Source organism: Anas platyrhynchos, chromosome 5 (genome assembly GCF_047663525.1).
Source record: "Anas platyrhynchos isolate ZD024472 breed Pekin duck chromosome 5, IASCAAS_PekinDuck_T2T, whole genome shotgun sequence".
Taxonomy (NCBI): domain Eukaryota; kingdom Metazoa; phylum Chordata; class Aves; order Anseriformes; family Anatidae; genus Anas; species Anas platyrhynchos.
In genome coordinates this window covers 6,317,086-6,331,574 of record NC_092591.1, presented here as the reverse complement: position 1 = coordinate 6,331,574, position 14,489 = coordinate 6,317,086, and the positions used below count along the sequence as shown (strand labels likewise).

At 46.4% G+C, this 14,489-nt stretch overlaps 1 protein-coding gene across 2 annotated transcripts in view; it reads right to left on the bottom strand.

Moving 5' to 3' along the window:
• The window catches only part of MNAT1 (MNAT1 component of CDK activating kinase), a 120,560-nt gene that overhangs the window by 101,115 nt on the left and 4,956 nt on the right, over nucleotides 1-14,489 (bottom strand). The window contains exon 1 of one of the 2 annotated variants that reach the window (XM_072038174.1): nucleotides 1,452-1,477. The exons of the other annotated variant lie outside the window; for it this stretch is intronic. Within the exon in view, the coding sequence (XP_071894275.1) occupies nucleotides 1,452-1,462 (11 nt within the window). The 5' untranslated portion in view covers nucleotides 1,463-1,477. Of the gene's footprint in view, nucleotides 1-1,451; nucleotides 1,478-14,489 lie in introns of those variants that run through there. 2 annotated transcript variants of the gene reach the window in all.

Here is a 14,489-nt window from a genome sequence, read left to right as displayed (position 1 = left end):
AACAGAGCAAACTGTCACCAGCACCTGCAGCGTGCCCCCACCTACACAGCAAACAGTTGACACCGAAAGGCAAACCCGTGTGACTCCTGCACGGCAGCTTTTAGCAAAACCAGTTTCAAGTGAAGCTAAATGGTCCATTAAATGACCCTACCAAAAGTTGCTCTTTGTTTTTGACAATATACAATTAAGTCACTTTTTCCATCCCCAGGGTACCCACTCGAGAGAGGCATGTTATAACTCAATGCCTCACCACTGGCTGCGCAACCATTTGCAGCCTATACACACATTTTAGCTTACTTTTTTTCAGACATAACATGTCAGAAGTTGAATGTGTTCAGGTCTTTTTTTTACTATAGGGAAAAAAAAGGTCCAGTCCTCCAGGCAACTACTCCTGGAGAGGAGAGCTTGCTTCACAGCCCGCTGGGAATGGAGGAGGTGAAGGAAGGCGGGGAAGCAAAACCTCAGTATCTGGTGGGCTTCATGGATGTTTTGGACTCAGCTCCACACTTCTCACTGGAACAGTCCCACGGGCATCATCAGCACACAAAACCACTCTGTTCATTGCCATTCACAAGATCAGGCCCTTCAAGACAAGGGCCTACTGACAACATACAAACACCCACCCAGAAAGAAGAAAAATAAATAAAAAAAAAAAAAAAACAGATCCAAACACCTGAGAAGATTCTTATTATGTGCATTGAATAATTTCCCACTTAAGTGTGGAAGTTTGTTTTCCTCAGGAACACAATGTGGACTGTCCTCTTCACATACTTACATTGAATATTGTGGAAAACTGACCAGGAACTACTTCTCACTGGTTCTTTGCTACAGAAATAAATATTCCTGAGTTCTTGGTCAAAAAGAAAGACTCTAAAGGAGTAATAGATTATTAAAGGGAAATTGAACACTCTTTCAGAGACATGAGAACCCCAACTTGACATAAAACCCAGCACAAAAGGCTTCAGCTCTGCTCTGTTCCACTAGCAGGGGTCTTTCCACCACTAGGGAAACAAAAGGTATCATCTGTCTGCTGTGCTGGAGGAATGACTTCCCGACCATTAAATTCACAGAGAGCAGAAACGAGGAACAGAACTGCATGGCCCAAAGGCCTGGTTGGAGACATGGAGCCTTTCATTCCCTGTCCTGGGGCCTCAAGGGTGCATATTTGTGTTTTTGGTACCCTGCCCAAAGACGCTCACCCTTGCCTGCCCTACCTGCGGATCACCCTGCTGCAGAAAGCTCCCTGTGTATTTCACAGGCTGCTGATGCCACCTGGGGAAAATGCGTCAAGCCAGTCACTCCCCGAGCATTAAGGAAAACCGGTTACAAGACAAAAGCCTTCCTCAGCTTGCGGGAGTGTTTACAAATGCGCTGAATGCCAGAGTGTGTCCGAGCATGCCAACTTGAAAATAAGTCAAGCACCTGGACCTCAGCACAAAAGGCTGACTCACCTGCACGGCATCTATTATCCTCTGAAGAGACCCCAAGTTTGGCTCTCCGGGGACACAAAGTGCTTTCAGGAGGCTGATGGGAGCCTGACTTCTCCACGTCCTTCTCTCCACCTGCGTGCAGGGCAGACAAAAGCTGCGGGCTGGCTGCCCAGGCCGGGGCACAGAGGGACCTACAGCGCTTCGATACGGCACAAACGTTCCCCCGGCACCAGCCCACCTACTCTAGTCCAAGGGTGAAAAAGAACAGCACCGAGATTAAGAACCACAAATGCAATTGCTTAAACTCACACTCCAGGAAGCTCTAACACCAGTTTTCCTCCCCATCCCACCCTGCAACTCCTGAAAAAACAACGCATTAAACAGAGCAGGCACTTTAGCGTGGGACACTGTGTTAAGCAAGTCATGATGAAACCGTGCTTTTCTTGTTCACTTTTCATCCCCAAAGTTGTTTGCTTTTCAGGCTACAGCTAATTCGAGGACATTTCCTTTCCCTGTGCAGAACTATCATGAGCTGGGGCTGCAAAGTTTTTTTTGGCTACTACCAACGTGAAAGCTGCGTTAGAAAAGCAAGCAAAAATACTGCTCGGTGATGACAGTTACGATGCACCAAACATCACGCTTGCTTCATGGCCATTCCCAGCATAACCAAAACAGATTTGGCTTTGCATCGTCTTCACTGCCACTTACATATAGAAGAAAAATGCACAAAATGAAAATCATCACTCACATGAAGTATGGGCTGTGCAGTGAACATCCTCCTGAGCAGTACCTCCTGCCAAGCACCTCATTCACACCAGTGACAATCCTACAACGCCAGGGTAAACCAAATCTCCCTGCCCAGGCTTTGAAATGACTACAAAGAGACCTGAAAACTCTCGTCCCACCTCAAGGAGAACAAGTTGTATCCTCCCCAGCACAGCTCTTTTCAAATTGCAGCACTTCTAGTAATCCACAAGTGATCCTTTTATTCTCAGGAACATAAACTTTACATAATACGAAGAGACAGTTCCTTGTGATTTGTTTAAGCTAAATCCAAATCCAAGCTATACGGTGTTTGAGCAAAAGAAAAACGGAGCCTCTGCGTGCTCAGGCTGTCAAGTAAAGCAAACACATTAACTCCCTCACTATGTATTGGGGAAATTGCGTGGGATCATCCAAGATGAAAGGTTTTTTCTGCATGGCTGCCACATACCTCCGTGGCTACTTCAAGCTGTACGACTGCTACGAGGACAGCCGTTCTCCTGGCACAGCGCTGGAACCAGCAACTATGAACCATGTGAGCACTGCATATAGAGATGTATTTATTTATTTTTGCCAGCATTGCATGTGGCTACACAATTGCAAGGTATGATCTAGCCCCACAGTACCTTATTTTCCTTTTAAATCTGTGCTCCCAAAACAGCCCAGCTGTCCAGGAGCAGCACAAGGAGCTAATCCAGTTGAAAACAGTTGAAGACGCTAAACTGGATCACCTCCCTGAACTGGATCACCACTCAATGCCAAAAAAAGGGGTGAGAACATGTGGATAGGACAGCTGTGTGACACTGGGGACATCTGGTCTGCAATTAGCTGGGGCTACCACGAAGATTCAGCTGGAAGTCACCACATGTGGCCAGTCATTTTTTCTTTTTACCAAGCCGCTGCTCATCTTCTTTCTCCCTGTCACCTTCACACATGGCACGGCCAATGACGTCTTCACACACAAAGTATAAAAATATTTTACAGTAACGAGGCCAGTCACAAAGCTCGTACCTTCTAGAAGCCGAGGGCAAGCAGGGACACCACCACTCAAAAGACACGATCGCAGACGCTTGGCAAGGCGCAACCTTTCTGTTTGGGATTCAGCTTAAAAACGCCGAGACAAAACCTGCACACAAAGGAGCAGGCCTGCCAAAGCGTCTCAGAAAACACAGAGGACCCACAGAAAAGATACCCGGAGGGGTGGCCACGTTGCAGGTTTTTTCTGGTAACAACCTCGATGCTGTTTAACCCCATTTCCTCCCTGTACCTGCACTGGCATCGCAGCTTGCTGCCTGTCGGACGTGCTGATACAGCTGTTTGGGGAACTGGGACATAAAGCACAACAGAAAAATGAAACAGGGGTGAAAAAAAGAGATACCGTGCCCCCAGTAACCCCATTCTTTTTCAAACTCTGCTCTTTCTTTTTATACCTAGTTTCCCTTCCCCCGGGACCAAACCTTCAGTTTTGATATCGTGCAGTAGCACTGAGATGATTCTGTGGGTTGGCTGCCCAAACACTGAGTTATTCAACTTCCCCGTCATCTGAGCTCAAGGCTGTAACCCAAAATAAAACCTTTAAAAAACTCCGAAACTATACTGCAGGGCAAAGGTGAAATATAATTACCTTACCAAACGCAAATACCTTTTCTGGAATGCCTGATCGCTGCTCAGAGGATCGGCGCAGGCTAAGTTTAACGCTTTTCGTTACAAGGCTCTCAAATGGCTATTTTTGGTTTGCTGTGGAAGCAGGTTGTTTGAAAACAAAGGGTAGCTGGCAAAAGTTCTGACATTCCCCTTATAGCACACTTCTGAAATGTAGAGATCCCTGTAAAATCTTGATTACTCTTCTCATCAGATACGTACGCTTCTACATCACAGGAGAAATAGATGGGCACAGAAGGGTTTGTATCCAGAGTCCTTTAGCACCATAAAAAAGGAAGAAATTAACGAGTCTGTTATTCATTACAGCTGCTCGATAATGTCCAGTAAGTAACTGGTTCATCAAATAAAGATGAAAATGTTCTCTGAATACAGTACAAGACAAGTCCTTGCAAGATGAAAAATAGCATTGTACACGAATAATCGTGTTATTGTACATACAGGAGAGCCAAGCTAAAACTGAACAAGGAAACCTTTTCTGGCATTTTCTAACTTCTGAGAGCAAAACTCGGTAACAACTCATGGAATGTAGCTTTTATGTACAGTTTTTATATACCTCAAGATACTCCAGGCAAAAGCACTCAAATCAACTTTAAAGCACCTGAAAAAAAAAAACTGCAGAAATTAGGAAAGTAAATATTAGTTTTACTAAAGACGTTCCTCCAAATTTGGAAAAAAAAAAAAACAAAAAACTTTTCTCATTATGAAGTTAAGCTGCATTAGTGCATTTGTTACAGACCCTAGTAAAACGTTGACCCAGACAAAAGAGATCATGCTTCAGACTGGCAACTAAAATATCTGGTGTCACTCAAGTGGAGATGAGAGAGTCATTTAAGACCTTTGAGCTGGTAATGTATTTTTTTTTTTTAAATAAAAACCAACCCATCTATCTCAAGCACCTTCGGTCTCCACTCTTAATAGTCCAAGCCAAACACAAAAAGTGACTCTATTAAGATAAATTCCTTATTTAAGAGAAGTTGATAGCAGTAAACTGCATTACGTTCATTTACCAGAAGTATGACCATCAGAAAAACTGATGCACACTTTTTAAAAGTGAAAATAAATCGTTTGGTTTTGATCACGAAAGTCATTGTCACATGAGGAGTGCCACTCTTCCTATGGACTACCTGCACAAGTGAGGCTACCCTTCAAGCACCTGATGATCTGAGCCCATCTTCTGAAACAAGTCTTGTTATGCAGTTCTTTCCTCTGTCCTACTGTTTTCTGCATGGCTAGGAAACAAGAATCTTCACCTGGAATTTGTATTTATTTTAAATTAGTCATGATAAATTCAAGAAACACACAAATCTATATTCAGTGGAAGTGCCCATCATTGCTACATATGTGACGTTGCCCAGCAGCTCCATTAAATGCCCAAAGCAGACGAGGTACAGCAAGTGATTTCACTTTCCTGCTTCAGGAGACATCAGATTTACTTGCCCACACCAGATCTCTTTATTAAGGGCTGAACCTCAAAGCCTTAAAAATCAGGTAGGGCAGAATTCAGAAGATGAAAAAGCCAAATCCTTGCAGGGATGTGCTCGAGGAACCGGGAAACCACCAGGGACAGGTACTGCAGAGACTGCGGGCTGCAGTGCATTTGCTGCAGCTTCCCCTGGCAAGGGCTTAAAGCACGGCACAACAGAGCTGGCTGAGGAGCCAAAAAACATCCTCGCTGGCTGCAGGTGACTGCTCAGAGGCTCCTGGCAAGCCCGTGCTGTAGCAGCTGTGAGGATGCTGGCCTCAGAGCTGCACCTACCAAGACACACCAGTCTGACAACTCTTCTTGGTCTTCTCTGTGGGGAAGCCATGAAGGTCAGGAATGAAGCCTTGCTAAAGGCTGAAGAGAATCCTGGGGCTGCTGCACATACCTGACACACACAGAACATCCATGTAACACGCTCAGCGGACACTGTCCTGTTCCACCTGCGAGGCCACTAAAACACGCATTAAACGTTGATTAAAAAAAAACGCAGGAGAACATCCTAATTAGCCCTGATAGTGTAATGCACCCAGGAAATTAGTGCAAGAAAATAAGAACAGCCAAAAGCAACCAGGACACTAATATATGCTATGCAAGCATAAATTTATCTTGGCATTAAAATAAGATTAGTTAAAATAAAACAAAACACTTTACTAGATAAAATACAAAATCACATACCGCTGGGAAAGGGGTGGAGCAAATACCATCCTCTACGCTGCCTTTTGTATTATTATATGTGCTATATGTAGTGGAGGATGGTTCTGGTTATTAAATTTTATGTTTCTATATTCGATGGCATCACGTTATATACGGCCTTTTTCTGCAATTAACCTCCAAAACACAAATTAAATATTAATGGATAAATGTCAATTATGATTATGGGAACCAATAAAAGGACCATAAATTAAATAATGCGGATAGACCAATGAGGTATTAGCACGTCATCAGAACAGCGCTCTAGTGTTAATGCTTTCCTATTCTAATTAAAAACGGAATTATGCATTCATAGGTGTTATTGCATAAAATTTGGTAAACAATACCATCTTTTCTACATTATGATCCACTCCCAGCGAGCAAAACAAGCCCTGTTGTGCTTCTAGGCTGGGCTGGGCGAAGCAGCATTATCTGATGCTTCACAGAAATCTTCTTTGAGACTGTCCAGAGGGCAGTAGGATATTTTCGCAGTTATTCCTAGGCTATTTCCATCTTCTGTAATTAATTATACCCAATTCTATATTTTGCTCTGCATTACCAGCTCTCCCACACATACAAGAAAATTTTCCCACTATTGTACTTTTTAACTAAGGAACTAACCAACCTTAGGCTGGCTAAGGAAAAAAAAGCCACCACGAAGCAGAAATACTTAGAAATGTCACTCAGACAACGGTCTCATTGCTTTAAGGTCACTGCTTCTGTTTCCTCGGGCTGGTTTTTATGAAAAAAAAAATAGAAGTCTGAAACAAAACATTTTAAGCCAGCTACCAAACGTAGCCAAAAGCCAACTGGAACAGCAGCTGTTTGACACGGAGACGTACGCCAGCTCCCATGCTTTACCATGCTGGTCATCAATGGCTACCTGACAAACTGGAAGTGACATGGGACGTGCTGTTCGCAAGCAAATCGGATTTATGGTTATATTCAGCTGTTCCTGTTACCTGAAATTAGAATTAGAAGCTCATTAAATATGAATAGGTTTCAGAGAACGGGGTGGCACTGCGCCGTATCGATGAAAGCTTCATTAAATTTTCAATGGTGGAGCTGCTGCTATATTTGTGAAGGAAGGACGCGGGGTGAAGAGCACCATGTTGGGGCAATTCTCCTCCAGGCAACTTTGCATCTTTTTACTATCAGTAAGAACCACGTGATTTTCAAATAAAATACTGGACTAATTAGGTATCAGACGAACTGATTGTGGTCCATTACATTCAATAAGTGATTACTTTCAGATCAGCATTGACCTCATAGATGTTTGTAATTATATCATTGATGCTCAAGAAAAAGAGAATGCGAAGAACACCAGAGAGGGGATCTGAACGATCCAGCTCGTAGAAAATACGGACTGTGTGTGGGTTCTCACCTAATGATGCTGTTATCTTTTTGAACTATCCACTTGTAGATGTAACGGGAGTGTGGGACATGAAGTCTTACCTAGGAAATCACAACTGCTTTGCAAGTAGAGAGGTAAGGCTGTACCAAAGTAACACAGCCTTAGTTTCTGCAGAGACTGAAACCACGAGAAAGGTCAGTGACAGAGAACATAAACTAGACACCAGCCGACCTATTTAACTCTACCATAAGTAAGTCAGACAATTAAAATCTCCCTGTCTTGCCCATAACCAAGCCACACAAATCCCATTTCAGAAGCGAGAACTGAAGCCTGATCCCTCTCATGGTCGGCGCTCCGAGATGAGCTTCTCCCTTCGGAAGAAGGAGGTGGGCACCCAGGCTGTGGCCCTGCTCCCCAGCTCTGCTCACTTCCACTCACCTTTCCAACCCCTCCAGGCCTCGGTGCTGTTCCTCCAACACGCCTGGGCACTGCCTTTCTTCCCTCACAGCTATGCACTCAGCCTTGCCAGGAGCTGGGGTTCAGGTCTGCCAGGAGCTGGGGTTCATGGCTGCTCTTCCCCGTTTGGCAGGACCTCTTTCAGCCCTCTGGGGAGACGACGCTCAGCTAACATGTGCACAGACAGTGCCATTTTATCCTCGGCCCTTGTTTATTCTGCCCCGTTCAAATCCTGCTTCGACAAGTTTACTTTTTCCCTTCTCTCCAGTTTTGCTTGGCGTGCTGAGCGAGCGTTAAGTAACCGACCTCCTCCAAAATCGCCGTGAGGCAGCGTTATCCCCGCATTACCAGATAAGGAAACTAAGCCACAATAACGCCTGAAGCATGCCCAAATTTCACATTCCTGATTTGAGAGTGATCAGCGTTCGCACTCCGTCGGATTTCCTCTGCCTGAAGCCCAGCTCCTGAGGAGCTCAGGAGCCTTTCGCACAGCCCACGCTGCTGCGGGGCAGCCTGACCAGCAGAGCCCCTGGAAACACCGGGCTGCAGGAATTTGGCCAACTTTGGGGCTCTGCAGAGCACCTCTCAAACCCCAGCTGTGCTCCGACCCCAAGTGGGAAAGCCAGCATCAGTGCCAACCCCTCCCGTGTGCTTCCTTTTTTTCCTTCCCCATGACTTCTCGATCCAGGCACAGCACCCAACCCTACACCTATCCCCCTCCTACAAATGCACGTCCCCCCTGTCCTTACCTCTGGTCTTCCCGTAGCCCCCCCACTGCATCTGTCCTCCCAGAGCCTCGCTGCTCCTTCCTCCATGGATCTGCAGCTCCAGTTCTTCCTCAGTCCTCCTCTTCCTCAATCTTTCCCCAGCCATCTCAGGTCCCCGTGCAGTCATTCCCCAATCTCCAGCCAGGTTCCCCTATATATTTGCTGTTTCTTTTAGTGCCACGAGGTAGGAGGGGGGTCAGCCTCCCCTTTCTGCTCCACTACAACTTTTCCACTTTCCCCAGAGCCATGAGGTGTTTCCCAGTTGCATGCTCCTTGCAAGAGAGAAGGATCCTTTCCAAAATCTGTCTGGTGGCAGCAAAGGTTCCTAAATGGATCCTAAATGTCCTCTCATCATCTCCACAGCCCTCCTCTGGACTCGCTCCAGTGGCTCCATGTCCCTCCTGCACTGGGGAGCCCTGAGCTGGACACAATGCTCCAGGTGAGGCCCCAGCAGGGCTGAGCAGAGGGGGAGGATCACCTCCCTTCACCAACACCTCCAAACTCTCGGTAGATCCCCCAAAACCAGGGGACCTTGGGGATTTAAGGGCAGCCTCTCACCTCCAGGTCACAGCAGATCAGTCCCACAACTGCCACTGATGCCAGCCTGGGTGAGTAAGGACTAATTTTTTTGATTTTTGGTCTCCTTAAACCTGTAGACAGCTTCTCTAAGAAGAACCTGAACTCTTCTAGGTCTGCCTGGACTTGCCGGTGCCAAAAAGAGGTTGTCCTCCTTGCCCCAGCACCGCCAGCAGCTCCGTGATGCAGCCTCCTGCCCAGGAGACCCAACGCCTCCCGTGTGGCTCAGAAACCTCAAGGTGACTCCACCACCGAACCCCTCCCTCACCTTTTTTTTTTTTTTGCTGTCTAGGAAAGGCAGCAAATCTCTGCAACCCCAGCGGACGGACTCACAGCCCTGGCATTAATAAAAACCAGGGAGCAGCACGCTTTTTGGGCTTGGGAAGCCAGGCCTGGGGAATTTTAAAGAAGCCCACGAGCTCCAATTAAGCCCAGGCTTCTGCAAATGCTTCGAGGTGTATTTAACCTCCATGCCATTCATTGGAGCAGGAGTGTGGTAATGGCAAAAATCATCATCTGCGCGTTTCCCGACTCGGAGCCAAAATATTTATCAGAGCAGATAACTTGCTCATCATTCAAAACCAAGTAGCTGTCATTACGGAGGCCAGTCCGCTCCCAGGACAAGTATTTATGACTTTTATTACGGCCAGAGTGGCCTTCTTGTGAAGCAGCACCCACTGCCTCCAGCATGTCAGTGAGCCCACGAGGGAGCTGGCAGCGAGAGATGTGCCCACAGCACCAGCTTGTCCCACGGTCTGTTACTCTCAGGGAAGGTTTCTCCTTTTTATTTCTTAATTCCCTAACCAGATTTGAACACTGGAACGCTCGATTCAATTTCCAAATTGCTGACCCAGCTTTACTCCAAACTTTACCTTCAGCCGTCCTTGGGACAAAAAAAAAAAAAAAAAAAAAAAGCAAAAAACCCAACGGACACAGCTTCTGAGGGTGGCACTGTCAGTTGTGTTCCACTAAGAAGTCACAATTATTCGAGACATCCTTTTGCAAGGACTCAGGAAGATATTTGCTTAATTTCATAAATGTTAAATGCACATGTACCACTTATTAGCGCTTTACAGCTAATGCAACCACACAGAAGTCAAACATCCTCCTTGCTCACAACCCCACAGGATTATTAGCTTGAGTGATAATGCAGTAGGTGCAATTAAAAAAAAACAAAGTTCCTAATATCTAATTGTTTAAAATGCTATCGTGCTTGCCTTCTTTTTCGATAAGTAATTTTCCCATGGGGATTTCCCGTGTCTCTGTGTCGGCCCCCTACCACGTTGGGCATTTCTCATGTCTAACCCACCACGGCACACACTTACCCAGGGGGGTAAAAGGGTTAAGCGTGGCTGCAGACGCCTCGAGCTGGGCATCAAATCCATTAGCCTGCTTCAGATCTCAAGCAGCAGACTGAGCCAGACCAAATTATCAGAATCAAGGAAAAAAAAAAAAAAAAAGGACTTTTCAATGGGCTCGCTGGAGATCCAGGACACAAACAATAGCTTGCCTTTTGCCAAGGTTGCCTTTCAGAGCAGAACCACAATTCAAATTTCCAGAAATGCTTATGAGGAACGAAGATTAGAGCTCTGCAAGCCTTGCTGCGCGGAGAAAAAGTGGTACAAAGCAGACATCCCAGTTGCAAACTCGATAGAAAAAAAATATATGTAAAATTTTCAAATATTTAAGTTTTAAAACAAAGGGAAGGACCTAACCAAAACACTAATGCCATTGCAACAGGAGAATTAAGGCCGTGATCCAGAGCCAAAATTAAAAGCAAATATTCACTGTCAAAGCTGGATGGCCGAAGGAAATAACCTCTTGGGTATTTCAGCAATGATTTAATTACCTCCCATGACTAAGCTGGAGAGACTTGGGAAGAGTAATGGGATGGATCAGAGTCCAAAGACCATCTAATCCCAATTAATAAAAACAGGAATAACTCCAAAAAGATGAAGAACGATGACCTAGATCTGTATATCCTAAGAATTCAGGGGAAAAGAGCCTGCTTTCTGAGGAAATACATCCAGCTAAAAAAAATAAAAGTCATTTGCTGCTTCTTTTGAGGATAAATGGACCACGATCGTGCAACTATTTCAAACCAGCGCCAGTTAACCTCATTTCCCATGGCAGGTCTGACGAACATGAGTTAAAAACTCCCCGATGCGTCTCCCAGCTCATCCATAACACTTGGAACAAAGCACTGCACCTAGTTTTTACTGCTGAATTCCTGAAAGCAAGGCAAGCATTTTTAGGACCACACAAAGTTCCTGCTCTGGAGCTACGCACAGCTAAAAATCTCAACTTCTGAGATGTTTTTGAGATTTTGGGGGGCTTTAGCCCACCAAGACCACTTACGTTTGGTCATGCAGGCGAGGATCCACGCCCAGGAACCGCACTTGAGATGTGATAGAGCAAGTCACAAGAAAACAAGCAGGCTGAGGGAGACAAAGCAGAGCACCTGCTCTCCGAGATAAGGCAGCTATTCGGGCAGGCAGCTTCAGGCCGTGGTGCAAGCCAAGCCGACGCTGCAGGACCTTCCTCAGCCCCGTCCCGCCTTGCCTGTGGACGCCTTTTCCTCCAGGTTACCTCGTGCCACCTCTGATGCCTGTCTAACCTTCCGTAAGCCACTTCAGCTCACTAATCCTTGGCAAACATCACCGCAGGAACCTAACAAAAGAGCTGCTCGCTTTGTGCCAGGTTAGCAAACCGGATCCCGGGGGCAGCAGAGCCTGCAGCCACACGCACGTCGCTAAGGTTCAGCCAGTGCTACTCACGCTGCTGACGCTCACCAGCCCGAAGCTCTGCTTCTGAACGACCCAGACAGGCAGTTTGCTGCTACGGTAACAAGTTCGAGTGCTCCAGGAGATGCTGGCCAGGGCCAGCACCAGGCAAAGCAGCAGGCAGGTGGCCAGGAGCAGAACTCCCTGGGCCTTGCAGAAGAACAGCGCTGCCGTCTCTGCCAGGAACGGGAACCCAGTGGCCTTAAAAAATCATCATCATCGTCATCACCATCATCCAACGCAGCAAACTTTTAGGTTACAACTGACAGTCCCGAAAACAACATCACTGTGCTTTTTATCTTGATTTAAAATGCATTGTTCAGAAAAAAGCTTGCTGAATAAGAACCCAACACGTATTTAAACACTTAATTCCCACGTACTGGAGTTAAAACTACAGGTTAAAAATTGACAGATCCTCACTGCCTACCTCTAATTAGACTTCTTCAAACTCGGTTGGCTTAAACACAGTTTTATATTCTTTTCCACAATCTCCAGGGCTCCCCCCATCCTAAAAGAACGGCATTTTCTTGAACCACACTACAGGGAAGAATGCAGCGGGAGGCCAAGAGATCCTTTCGCTTGGAAGGAGATTAAACACTAAGACTCCAAACTTTTTTCCAGCGACTCCAGCCCCACGTGCTGGCAGGAGACCCCACGGCACTGAACTCACTGGGGATGCTCCTACATCCAACTCCAGGAGAGTCTGACAGCCACAAGACTCCAAACGCTCCTAACATTAAAATAAATAAGCAAATAATGAAACCTCTGTTTCTTCATTTTAGCAGCCGTTAGCACCGCAATTAGAGTTCTCCAAGGACGCTCTCACCCCCTAATGAATCCCTGGAAGAGCCGTAACGGGGTGCAGGGCAGATTACAATCCCCACGGCACAACCTGGTGAATTGATGTCTCCCCTGAGCGGCACAAAGCCGGGCCTAGAGATCGTAAGCGCTGTTGTGCTGTCTTCATTTTGGAGCCTTATTAAAAAATTAAATGAGAAATAAACACATCTCCCTCTGGGAAAAGGAGAAAAAGAATTAAATTTTCATAAGGAGCCCAGACAACTTATTCTGAGCCTCTTGTGGACAGAAAGACGACACAACAGGAAAGTTTATCATCGAGCAAGTTCATTAACTACCACCTACAATTGCAGCAGTACACGAACAAAGCCAAACACAGCACAGGGACCAAAGCAGCAGAAATCGAGCAGCAGTTCTGTGCAGAGGCTGCTCTGGTGCTGCGCCCCTGCCTCCCCAAGATGGCGAGCACTGGGAACACTCTGCAGAGACAGCACAACAGCTGGCTGCCACTAGGGAGGGAAGGGAGTGCCTCTGCTTTTGGCAGCCTGCAGGCATCAACCACATTTTCTCCCTCAAGCTGGGATGGGCCACAGGTAGCTGGAGCAGCCCCCAAGCCCGAGGAAGGAGCTTTACACATCAGCTTCCCTCCTCCTCCTCCCCAGAGCGGGCAGTGGGACAACAAAGCTGAGCCAGGAGCCCCAATTAACTCCTATTTTACCTACGCCTTTTGTGTCTGATTGTCGGGGACCATATGGTCCAAGTTTACAGCCAACAGTAAATTTCCTTACCCAGCCCTGTTTGCAGCAACTGCTTTAACATTCTTTTAATGCAGTTTTGGGTGGGTGCATTTCCTTCCCTCTTTCTGTAAGTAAATCACTGGGATATGCTTACCCTGCCTCCTAAAGCTCTGCACAGGCAATGAAAACCCAAGCAAAAAGATAATTCATGGTCTCAGACGAAGCCAGGTGGATTACAACTCCATCAGCAAGCACGCCCCCAGCATCTGCACATTCAGAAGAGACACTGGGAACCATCTGAATTCTCAAAAATCGTGCACAAAGGCTCTGGAATACAACTTTTAAACGAAGGCAAAGCCATGGCTGCACCTCAGGAACAAACGTGCTGCAAAACTTTAATCAAGCACTGCTCCATAATAAGACACACCTTCCCCCGCGCAAAAGCTTCTTTAAAGCCAAGGATCTGATGACTTGAACCTCTGTTAGACTTAAGAAAATAAACTCAAAAAGACATTCATTATTCTTGAGCTGAGCATTTCCATACTAAGTCCCATCTTAGCACAACTTTTAACTGCTAATTTATCATCCTCCCTCCCAGTGACAGGGAAGATTTATAGTGGAAAAGGCTTATTTAACGTTGCTCTAATGCCAAAAACACATGGTCTTGCACTTCTCATGATATTGGACAAGAAGCAAAAACTAAGAAAAATACTAAAAAACAACACCCCCCCAAAACCACTCCCGTAGTTGCACGGCTTGGCACGGGTCCGCTGGAATAAACTGCGGTGGGGGCCCAGCTCGAAGGATGTTTACAGCAGAGACCCCACGTCCGATCTCATCCTCCTGCACTCATCTGCTTCCCCCTTATCTCCACCGTGCTGCTTATCAGCACACCGGCCCCTGCTCCGCCACCAGCGGCCACATTCCTCAGCCCCTCCGGCCACTGGGAACTCAGCAGGGAGGAGGAAGGCTCCGGGCTGCTCTGACACAG